The sequence below is a fragment of the Polyodon spathula genome, chromosome 6 (assembly GCF_017654505.1).
Source record: "Polyodon spathula isolate WHYD16114869_AA chromosome 6, ASM1765450v1, whole genome shotgun sequence".
Taxonomy (NCBI): Eukaryota; Metazoa; Chordata; class Actinopteri; order Acipenseriformes; family Polyodontidae; genus Polyodon; species Polyodon spathula.
In genome coordinates, this window is record NC_054539.1 from 12,595,083 (window position 1) to 12,607,282 (window position 12,200).

Consider the following 12,200-nt stretch of genomic DNA (forward strand, 5'->3'; position numbering starts at 1 on the left):
CAAAAGATAAATACAATTACATTTTAAGCCACTTACTCTTTAACATAACTTAGTATTTATCAGTTATTTATTGATATTTCTGTTTGTTTTACGCTGGATAAAATATTATGCAAGGTAGGCCTTCAATAAAAAATATATGTATTGCACTTAATTATATTGTAGTGTAACAGGACAGCATCAGGAATGAGGCTCAGAGGCTGGAAGCTGCAGTTTAAGCGTTGGGTGTGCACGTTTAATTAACAACAATACACAACAGGAACAAACAAACAGGCAGGTGGCCAAAATAAAAGGTGTAAAAAAACACTACTGTACAAAAACTGGTGTCAGGCCGGGCAATACACAGAGTATTCACAGCTGAGTTGAGCTGAGCTGAGCTGAGCTCACACTCACCTTCACATGGGATTTGTGTGTGTGTGTGTGTGTGTGTGTGTGTGTGTGTGTGTTTGTGTGTGTGGGTGCAATCATGACCAACGAGGTTGTCGATGGTACGTTTACCATGCATATACCTCTGGGGCACCTGCATTTTTTTCACCTGTAACATGTTGCCAAGGATTTTCTCCTCTTTAAATACCATTTTAGGCTACAGCTACCATTCTTAAGGCTACAGCTACATTCTCACATGTTTTCTGGCAGGGAGGATTTTAACCCCCTCCCTGCCAACCCTATGTTTACACACCATCTGTTTACAATAATAAATATACAAATTTACATTTAGGGCTTACACACACACACACACACACACACACACACACACATGTGTGCAGCACACTGTTTTGTTTTTCAGTTAAGTTTACAAACCTTCTATGTGGGTTTACCTTCTGTAACATTAAGTGCTGACTCATTTCAAGGCACATAACTAACAGGGTAATCTGCTGGGTGTAAAAACAGAGCAAAGGGCTTCAATACAGAAGGTCTGGTATTACCCTAACATCCACAACTTTTAACATAAAAAGGAACACCCATCCTTTTAACAATTGAATGCTTTATTGAAACAAAGAAACAAAAATATTTTGCATTATAAGAATAATGTTTCTGATTTGTTAAACAGAGAGTGGGTCGACATTCTTTCTATATAAAGGTTTGCACAGTAAGGCCTACACTTATATTCCCAGTGCCCAAATGTCTATTTGTTTAAGTGCATGTGTACAGCAGCAGTAATTGTAATACCTGTTTGACAGACTGATTGGAGGGGGAGAGTGAGGATGAGAGAGAGAGAGAGAAGGGAGAGAGAAAGAGTTTTACATTACGGGAGATGAGAGTTTTGTGGCTTGAGCAGTCAGGGGGGATAAAAAGCACTGTTTGAGCAATCTGGACAGCTCTGGCAGTCGGCACTGTCTTGCTCCTCAGGCTCTTCTTCTGGATCCTGTGTTAACTGTTCAACATCCTCGTCCGAAGTGGAAGGGTGTGTGAGGATAATACGAGGTATCTTAGCAAGAACATTGAAGGATTGAGGGAAAGAAGTAAGAATTCAAAGAAAAAGACACATTCAGAGAAAGTCAAAATACAAACAAATACAAATAAATAACTTATCAGTAACAATAGTAGCAAAGATTTGAAGAATAAGAACATAAGAACATAAGAAAGTTTACAAACGAGAGGAGGCCATTCGGCCCATCTTGCTCGTTTGGTTGTTAGTAGCTTATTGATCCCAGAATCTCATCAAGCAGCTTCTTGAAGGATCCCAGGGTGTCAGCTTCAACAACATTACTGGGGAGTTGATTCCAGACCCTCACGATTCTCTATGTAAAAAAGTGCCTCCTATTTTCTGTTCTGAATGCCCCTCTGTCTAATCTCCATTTGTGACCCCTGGTCCTTGTTTCTTTTTCAGGTCGAAAAAGTCCCTTGGGTCGACATTGTCAATACCTTTTAGAATTTTGAATGCTTGAATTAGGTGCTGTGTAGTCTTCTTTGTTCAAGACTGAACAGATTCAATTCTTTTAGCCTGTCTGCATATGACATGCCTTTTAAGCCCGGAATAATTCTGATCGCTCTTCTTTGCACTCTTTCTAGAGCAGCAATATCCTTTTTTATAGCGAGGTGACCAGAACTGAACACAATATTCAAGATGAGGTCTTACTAATGCATTGTACAGTTTTAACATTTGTTTCCCTTGATTTAAATTCAACACTTCTTTCTATATAAATCCGAGCATCTTGTTGGCCTACACTTATATTCCCCACATTGTCTAGATGAAGACATTTCTGAGTCAACAAAAACTCCTAGGTCTTTTTCATAGATTCCTTCTCCAATTTCAGTATCTCCCATATGATATTTATAATGTACATTTTTATTTCCTGCGTGCAGTACCTTACACTTTTCTCTATTAAATGTCATTTGCCATGTGTCTGCCCAGTTCTGAATCTTGTCTAGATCATTTTGAATGACCTTTGCTGCTGCAACAGTGTTTGCCACTCCTCCAGCTTTTGTGTCATTCTGCAAATTTAACAAGTTTGCTTACTATATCCAGAATCTAAATCATTAATGTAGATTAGGAATAGCAGAGGACCTAATACTGATCCCTGTGGTACACCACTGGTTACCACACTCCATTCTGAGGTTTCTCCTCTAATCAGAACTTTCTGTTTTCTACATGTCAAACCACTCCCTAATCCAAATACATAACTTATCAGTAACAATAGTAGCAAAGTTTGAAGAATTAAGAACATGGAAATCTAAATAAACCATGTCATATGCTTTGCAATTATCCATTATCGATGTTGCATCCTCAAAAAAATCAAGCAAGTTAGTTAGACATGATCTCCCTTTCCTAAAACCATGTTGACTGTCTCCCAGGACCCTGTTACCATATAGGTAATTTTCCATTTTGGATCTTATTATACTTTCCATAAGTTTGCATATAATAGAAGTCAGGCTTACTGGTCTGTAGTTACCTGGTTCAGTTTTGTTTCCCTTTTTGTGGATCGGTATTATGTTTGCAATTTTCCAGTCTGTCGGTACCACCCCTGTGTCAAGAGACTGCTGCATGATCTTGGTTAGCGGTTTGTAAATTACTTCTTTCATTTCTTTTAGTACTACTGGGAGGATCTCATCCGGCCCAGGGGATTTGTTTATTTTAAGAGCCCCTAGTCCCTTTAACACCTCTGCCTCAGTTATGCTCAGTTGCATGATCTTGGTTAGCGGTTTGTAAATAACTTCTTTCATTTCTTTGAGTACTATTGGGAGGATTTCATCTGACCCAGGGGATTTGTTTATTTTAAGAGCTCCTAGTCCCTTTAACACTTCTGCCTCGATTATGCTAAAGTTATTTAAAACTGGATAGGAACTGGATGACATTTGGGGCATGTTGTCCGTATCCTCCTTTGTAAAAACTTGTGAAAAGTAATCATTTAATATATTTGCTATTTTCTTCATCTATGATTTTGCCATTTGTATCTCTTAGACATTTAACCTCCTCTGAATGTTCTCTTGCTGCTGTAATATTGGAAAAAACATTTTGGAATTGGTTTTAGCCCTCTTAGCAATGTTCATTTCTATTTCTCTCTTGGCCTTTCTAACTTCCTTTTTGACTTGCGTTTGAAGTTCTGTGTCCTCTTTCTGTGTACTTTCTTTTTGGTCCCTTTTTAACGCTCTGTAAAGTGCCTTTTTTCGCTGAATATTTTTTTTAATTGATCTATTAAACCATTTTGGCAATTTAGTTTTACATTTAGATTTGTCTACTTTAGGAATGTAATTGTTTTGTGCCTCTAGTACTACATTTTTGAAGAACAGCCATCCTTTTTCTGTGGATGTTTTCTCTATTTTACTCTAATCTGCTTCTGTTAGTCTTTGTTTCATACCTTCATAGTTTGCTTTTCTAAAATTGTAAACCTTAGCTTTAGTCATTACTTTTGTTTTTTTGTTTTTTTTATTTATATTATTGCTATTAAATTATATTTATTTGTTGCACAAAACTAACGAGGATATTTAAAATACAGGTACACATAGAGTTACACTGTAGTTATCATTTAATAACACTATGTAACACAATTTGAATTTGAACAACAAAAATGACTACAAAAGATTTAGAAGTGAGTAGTTTTTCGAGATTTACGATTATACTGTAAATACAGTATAATCGTAAATCTCGAAAAATTACTCACTTCTAAATCTTTTGTAGTCATTTTTGTATTACTTTAGTATAAATACATGTTAATTTGGATTCATATGTTGTTTTTTTCTGACTTTATGTGAACGAAAAGACACACATTTGCCCGTTTTCCCATTGGAAATAGTGATATTTTGAAATAGCACTGTCCTGGTCACAAAAGCAAAGTTTGTGGGGAATAATAGCCACTATACTTTTGAGGCATAAGCAATTAGGAAATAACACTTACTACCCAGGAACAAAAAAAAAAAAAAAGTGTTACACGTGTAATATTTATTGCATGCACTTAGCACACAGTGAAGTGACTGCACACACAGTTAAACTCTAGCTACTTGTCCTTTTTCTTACCATCACACTGTTTTATAAGCAGTTAATTTTCACTGAGCAAGAATGAGGTACTACTGTGTATATCACAGTATGCTCTTATATTGAGTGTACTTACTGTCATGGTATGTTTCACAATTCGGAATGAGATATTTTTGGGGGGAGCATCAGTATCACATCCAGATTTTGTTAGGTCCTCTTCAGATGCTGAAGATCTCTAAAAGGTATAAAAGCCCCATTTTAATTATATAGAATGCCACATGAAAGAAAATGCTGTTATGGAGAACAGAAACTAGAAACACAACCAGCACCATCTTGTGGACCTGCTGAGATGGTACATTTTTACTCTGTATGGTTTATCCTGTACTCTCTTTTGAATCCAGGCTGCCAAGATAACTGGGAGGTTATCATATAGTACTCTGAAGTGTTCAACAGAGCCAGTACTAGATAAGAAGTGACAACATCAACTCCCTGTTGGCATCACACATGGATTTCTGATCATAATTGTTTTGTTTGTTCTCCTTGCTTTACAGAATGTTAGTCTTGAAATAAAAGCAAAACCAAGTCTGAAATAAGAACACGTGCCATGTAAAAAAAAAAAAAAAGGTTTCATTTTTACACATAACTTCAAAGTCTGTTTCAAAGCTGTTTTCAAAATGGCCTTCCTGGGGCACTGGGGTTTGAGATCTGTCCTCTAAATCACTGCAGGAAGAGTGATTTACAAATGTGTGTTACCTGTTTGACAGTGTGGACAATAATCCCTACACTATCAGTGCACTAGAGTGGTTGTTTTGAAAAAAGCTTCGAAACAGACTGTAGCAACACGTGGGGATGTGTAACGCTGGATTTTTCAGCAGCCCGCTACTTATCTTTAACGGTTTTTACTACACATTGATATGGTTTTTTCCGTGGTATACCAGTGGAAAAGCTTCCAAGCTTTTTAATAGATTTATTTGGGAAAAATCTGCACATTTTTAAATTAACCAATCCAATTACAGTAGGCCAACACATAGAGAAGTTGAGGCAGCCATGAACTAACCATTCCATTTCCATTACAATCCGCAGACTTCTTGGTTTCAGTCTGTATTTTTCCCAACCTGGTTTCGTCACTGAATGAAGTTTGATGTTTTTTGCAGTTGTTATTATCACTGTGTTCTTTAAAACCTTCGGTTTCCACAGCAACAGGATCTGCAGTTTTGGAGTTCTCTGTGCTGGTCAACCTGTCTCTCAAAATGACTATCTTGATACAATTCCCGGCGTTTTTCAGCACACTCACGGCTTCATGATGAGTGACGCTTTGCAGATTCAGTCCATTGACCTGAAAAAAACAGAACTCGTTCTTTTATAGGTCATTATTTTTTGTGTGTTCTCTGTCATGTATTTATTGGCTTGGTTTTCAGTTTCTAAAGTAAGAAAGTTTGGGAAATACCAGTAACCACAGGGGGTCCCCGATTCATTTTCTTATAGAGATTTTCTGTTTACTATACAGATGCACACCCTGTTGGTCATTTTGAAAAGCACTTCAGAAGTAGTCCACATGGTTGAATTTTTAATTTTTTTCCATTAACATTAGCAATTTTAGTATAGTATAAGAACACTTAACGCAACTGAAAAAAGATCAAAAAGAAAAACACTATAATGTATTCAATTGACCCCCAGTATAGACAAAAGTGAATGGTCATCTTAAATCCTGAAATGCATATTACAAAATCAACAAAAGGAAATGTTATAATAGAAGGTCCTGTACTTTTATCTCCTTCGTACCTCTAGTATTCGGTCTCCTATGTGAATTCCTGCTTTTTCAGCAGGTCCTGCTTTTGAAACCCGTGAAATAAAAATCCCCTAAGAACAAAAAAATAAAAACAGTACTTATAATATCATCTCTATAAACATGAAATGAATGACAACATTGTACCAATATTATAAAAAATCAATCATCTAGCACTGCATGTGAGTGTGCAGTATCATTTGTCTGTTTAAATTGCCTTTAGGATTCTATTTTACTGATTTGAACGGCAGCAGAATTTAAACTGCTGTTTACAATATACTTAAATCAAAAGAAATGGCACATTCTAGAAACAATATAAAAACTTTTTTTCTAAAGTTTTCCAGTGTTTCACAATACTAAATCAAAATCAAATCCAACATTAGTCTCAATGCACTAGGGCAGGAATAATGGTTTGGGTCATGATGCTGAAACCAGCACAGTGTGGGCTGATCGGACAGATGTCACCAATAATTGAGTAAGCAATTAAACTTATTGAGAACCATTATCTGTGTGTACAGTTTCACTTTTGCTGAGTATATGTGGGGGATTGTTTGTGATATACATGAATAAATTAGGAATTCAAATGTTATTTTTAATTTTTAGTTTTGATAGGTATTTTAGGATCATGTTCCTCCTTAAACACAATGATATTTCTTCTTGCATTTGGCCATTGACAATAACAGAAAATTCCTTCTTTTCTAGTCACAAGGTAATATTAAAATAATTTCATATAATCTGATTTCAATAGTGCAAATAGCACTTAAAGGTAATGTCCTTGATACACCTGTGACTGTGTTACCTAAATCTGCTAATGTCCTTGATATATCTGTGACTGTTATCTAAATCTGCTAAAGTCTGTGATACATCTATGACTGTGTTACCTAAATCTTCTCCACCCTTAGAGCTGCAGTTCTCGTCATACTTCATGGCCTAGTAAAATAAACAATACCTCATTGTTCTCTTTGTAAGGCGAAGATCCCTTTCCTCCAGCAATACTGACACCAATGCTTCCCTTCTGACCGCATACTTTAATGTGTAGCTAAAGCAAAGTAATACGTAGGTTTAACATAACAGACATAAACATTTTTATTTTAATTCCTATGTAATCAAACTACAATTGTTAACAAAATATACATTTCCTGCTGTACAATTAAAGACTAAGCAATGTTTCTTGTTATTTTATTGTCCCCTTACCTTTTTATGATGTTTGCAGTTATCGTGAGTTCTTCTAATGGCAAATGCTAAATATTGTGTTTTTTGAAGTGTTAAGATGCATTTCGTACGAGCACAGCCATAGACATAATATAAGGTAGTGTCTGTATTAGTAAGCACTAACACCATCTAGTGCACAGCAGTGTATTGCCAGAAAACAGATAAGAAAACATGATCCACAGTGGCATTTCAATAGGTGGTGCAGGCTCTTACTCAAAGTGCTCACGAGAAGAATTCTATAACAAACTGGGTAAACTGGGTATATCATGCCTGTATATCGTTTTATTTAACTGACACATATTAATCCCAACTGTATAAATGTATCATCTTCCAATTTTACCTTTAATGGAACTTTTGCTGGTTTATTGACCTGGCCTTTCTCTGCGTCTCCATCTTGGTCTTCTTTTCCTGCCATTGAACTGCATGCTGGGACAGGTGGATGATGCCTGGTGCGGCCTGGTCCTAGAGAAGAATCTCCATGTTTCTGTGCTCTGTGGTTTTCATGTAAACTTGCTCTCGGGTGCTTGTGCCTCCTTAATGCATCATCTGAATCAGAATGGCTCAAAGAGAACTTGGAAATGGGTTCCTAAAATGTGAAGCAGAACACATATTAATACTAGTTCTCTCCAGTTTGTGTGGGCAGTATGATCAAAAAACCTCCTGTCAACATTACAGAGTATACCACTATGGCCAAAAGTTCTGCATCACCCTATAATTTTAGGACTGAGACATAATAAAACATTTTTTAAAAAATCATATGAATATAATGTAATCAAAGAAACTACAAAATGATATTGCAAAAGTCTACCGGAAGCCATAATAGTAGTGCAGTATTTCATGTTAGATGGAAAACTGCAAAGCGGTATGTAATTCAATATATTAACGCAACATTATTCAACTGTTTTCATTCGACTTTATGAAGCAAAATTAGTTCTTTCTAGTGTGATGCAAAACTTTTGGCCATAGCTGTATATAATATTTGTATAATTTGAATACATTTTAATACTTGTATTTGACTTGTGCCTAATTGAAATCATTTTTATAGTACACCTATAGCCTGTATAGTGATATCATATTGTGTCATTAGGGTGTGGTTTCAATAAAAAAATAAAATAAAATACAGTCTCTTTTTTCAATAAAGGGTTAACAATGTTAATACAGGTTTTACATTGTTATCTTATGAGTCTCTTTACATTTATGTCTGGAAGTGTGTCAGAATGGTACATTAGAACAAGATGATAACAGCAAGAGTCAATAAGTGTGTCCTTATGGGTCTAAAGCAGAGCTGGTCTGCTAAGTGATTTAAGACAATAGTGAATTGTGTAACACGAGAGAGAGAGAGAGAGCAGTCTGTCAGGATTAAGATGTTTAAGATCCCATATCAATGTGTTAAATCATTTAAGCCAGCCCTGAAGTATGCTGAAATTACTGTTTTTAGCAAAAACTATGGAAGTGAACAAATAGCATCTTTAAAGTGTCAATCCTTCCTTTTCAGAATGAGTATCGTTCAGCTACCAGTTCATAGTCAAAAAACAGCTTTGTGTGGAGTCAAATCACAATTTTAAAGATATATTTTGCAAACACTCATTATTTTGTAAAGACATCAATCATTCACGATTTCAGTCCACTGTCTTCTTACTTTACTGCTGTGAATTTTTTAATTTTTTTTTTTAATGGTGTACAATAGACCAACATTTTAAATATATGACACCATCAAATGCCACAAATGAGAACACCTAACAGTGAATTTGTGCCTCAGGGGTCAAACAGCTGTAGCGCTGAAATTCTTTATAAAATAATAAATGATAAAAATGATCTTACTTCTTCACCTGGATCCTCAATTGCTTCTGCCTCTTGCTCTGGGCTGGATAACCTCTCGCTGACAGGCAGGTGTTTATATGAATGTCCACTATATGAGCGCTCCTTGCCTGAAAGTGATACCCAGCGAATACCAGACTTGTTCCAGCTGTGACCACTGTAGTTGGGTGGAGCTTTTGAAGGCCCCTTGTTGAACCCCTGTTGGTATTAAAATAAGGAGTGTTGTAATATAATATAATAAATGAATGGTCTGGTCTTGAGAGCAGATTATCATTGTAGGAAAGGGGTGAGGAGTATTAGGACAACCAGGATACAGCCGAAGATTTGTAAGGGGTTTGCTTGCATGATACACTGTTTAAGAACTTAGTTGAGTGTTGTAAGCTTAATGGGCTTTGTAAAACGTGAATGGTTTTTAAGATGCAAGTTGACTCAATCTAAACCATTCCTCCTTTTTTTTTATAAGTTTACATAAAAAGATAAAGTTTCAAGTTACCCAAGTATAATAAATATACTTTGTGATTTATCATGCACAGTCATTGACAGGGACAGCGTTATTTGTACATGTGAGATGACAGGATTTCTGATATTTAAATACATTATACCAGGGGTGGCCAAAGTTGGTACTTCCAGTCCTGGTCTTTGCTCAAGCCATTATAAAGATTAAACCTGGAGTGAAATAGACCTCTAGGACTGTGACTGGAAACCCTGCATTACACAAAATATAGACGCTGTTTGAATATAAACCTTTTCTTGACCATGAAAAGCTATACAGATTTGCCCTTCTGGGTGATGGATTATTGAATATTGCATTAGCACAATAGTCTACTTTACATGCCTCTGCTGAGAAGCTTTCATTTTGATTTCTCGTCATGCAATGTGCACAATAGACAACCAAAATGAACTACCATTTGTGCTTTTGTTCTGTATCATGATTAGTGTAGATGAAAATGGGAAGTTGGTTTGTTTGGATATTTTGTAATGGTTTTAATGCTTTTATTTTGATACTGGTTTGCTAACAAAGGCAACCGCCAGTGGTCTGGCAGAGTAACCCATTTTTGTCTGTGATTACATTTCAGCAGTGGCACCGTGAAAAATCGTGTCTGAAAGCCCACTGCAGCCTTGCAGGCTCTCTGGGGTGAAATGAAAATGGAACAATTCATCACTCATTTTAGTTTAAAACATGGTTAGGCAGGCAATAAAAGAAAAAAGATAAAATAACAGATGCGTTGCGGCTATCAAGCCTTCAGCAGTGCACCTGGTTTGTGGAAGCTAAAGGACTTGCTTAGGACAAAGAGGAATGCAGCAAGCATTGACATTTAAAAAGCAGTCAATATTTGTCTGCCATTGGTGTCAACAGGTGGCACCAAAAAATATTGATACAGTTACCCCAAATTTTAATAACCAAATAAATAGCTAAACTATTTCAGTTTATACAAATTTGTTTAATTAGTGCAATGCGACCTTGAATACCAGTTATATATATATATATATATATATATATATATATATATATATATATATATATATATATATATATATATGCACACACACGCATACAATGTTCTCTTACATGTTTAGGGTGTTTACAATCATTCTCATTGCAATTACTCAAATGTGTTTATTTAGATTTTTTCATAAGTCGTGCTAAGATGCTTTGATTACGAGTTCAAAAGACACTTCAGTTCTAGTTGCCTGCCATAAACTTATGTAATGTAGACTAGATCAGCCATTTGATCCAAAAATGTCTCTTGATCTAATCTATGTTACATATGTCTATGGCAGGCTACTTAAAATATCATATAATGGGAGTATAAAAAATGAAGAAAAAAAGCAGCTTACTTATTTTTTGTTTCACCAAGCCATGTGTATATTGTAGTGTAAGAAGTGGATGTTTTACTTGGAACTTTGTTTTTAAACAATCAAGCTGAACTATACTATTAAAACTATTGTAATAATAAAGACTTCTGTGGAAAGCTGTAGATGATTTTTTAACCCATTTCTGTCTTTCCCTCCGTCCCGACAGATCACTGTCTATAATACAGCATAATTCTAACAGAACGTGAGAGGTGAGATCAGCACGTCTATATCAGAAACAATGTTTGCGTGCGTGCGTGTGTGTGTCACACGGTTCAATTAACAGAATACCTTGCTGTCATTTTAATGTTATGCTACATATTCTACAAATCCTTTGGCTTTATGTGTTATTTCCGAACTGAAAAGCTGTGTTTCTGTGACAAGACAAAAAAACAGTTTGACGTATTTAACCTGAAGGTTTAGAAAAATCATTTAGGCTCAATGTCTATTAATTTGCAACCCTTAACAACAGTGTGAATCTTATAAAATCTGAGGTCCCATAAAACAAGCTATTGTGTCCTGTTACTGGAACTAAATTGTATCTGTGCTATTGTTTACCAAACAGTTACACCCTGGAAAATGAGCTGAAGCTGTTTTTATGATATATCATTAGAGTCTGAAATTTATACTTTTATTTAAGCTAATAATCCAGCCCTGCTCTAACGTGTACCTGTATGCAGTGCATTTGTCATGAATGGTGCTAAAAACTCTGCTCTCAATTAATTGCTCCCAAAGCATGATATGTAGTTAGTACAGTAGCAGTGTCGTGAATCTTTCGTCCATTGCAAGGACCTACACAGTTTGTTTGTGCTGGAAAGATAATATGTACACCCTCCGTGTGTGTATATACAGTGCCTATAGAGACTCTACACCCCCTTGAAATTTTTTCACATTTTGCTGTGTTAGTGCTTCAGTTTCATGCATTTAAATGAGGAATTTTTCTCCACTTATCTACACAGCATACTCCACACTGTTAAGGGGAAAAAAGTTTTTATTGAGAAAAAAATATATATGTTAAAAATACAAAACTGAAAGTTCATAATTGGATAAGTCTCCACCCCCCCTGAGTTAATACTTGGTGGAAGCACCTTTGGCAGCAATTACAGCTGTGAGTCTGTT

At 35.8% G+C, this 12,200-nt stretch overlaps 1 protein-coding gene across 1 annotated transcript; it reads right to left on the minus strand.

The window, feature by feature from the left end:
* Positions 1 to 1,273: 1,273 nt before the first annotated feature.
* On the minus strand, positions 1,274 to 10,082 carry LOC121316643 (erbin). The gene is made up of 8 exons (XM_041251684.1): positions 10,059 to 10,082; positions 9,231 to 9,425; positions 7,750 to 7,995; positions 7,147 to 7,236; positions 6,194 to 6,271; positions 5,469 to 5,747; positions 4,548 to 4,646; positions 1,274 to 1,426 (listed from the first exon to the last, which is right to left on the minus strand). Exons 1-8 carry the CDS (start codon positions 10,080 to 10,082, stop codon positions 1,277 to 1,279), a joined length of 1,161 nt encoding a protein of 386 aa, XP_041107618.1. The 3' UTR covers positions 1,274 to 1,276.
* Between the last annotated feature and the right edge of the window lie 2,118 nt (positions 10,083 to 12,200).

Excerpts from the sequence above, each read along its gene's own strand:
- LOC121316643 (XM_041251684.1), bottom strand. The coding sequence starts at position 10,082 with ATGAAAGCTTCTCAGCAGAGGCAT. Across the intron at positions 9,426-10,058 it reads AAGCTTCTCAGCAGAGGCAT|GGGTTCAACAAGGGGCCTTC; the intron begins GTAAAGTAGACT and ends TAATACCAACAG. Across the intron at positions 1,427-4,547 it reads TTGTGAAACATACCATGACA|ATACCTCGTATTATCCTCAC; the intron begins GTAAGTACACTC and ends GTTCTTGCTAAG.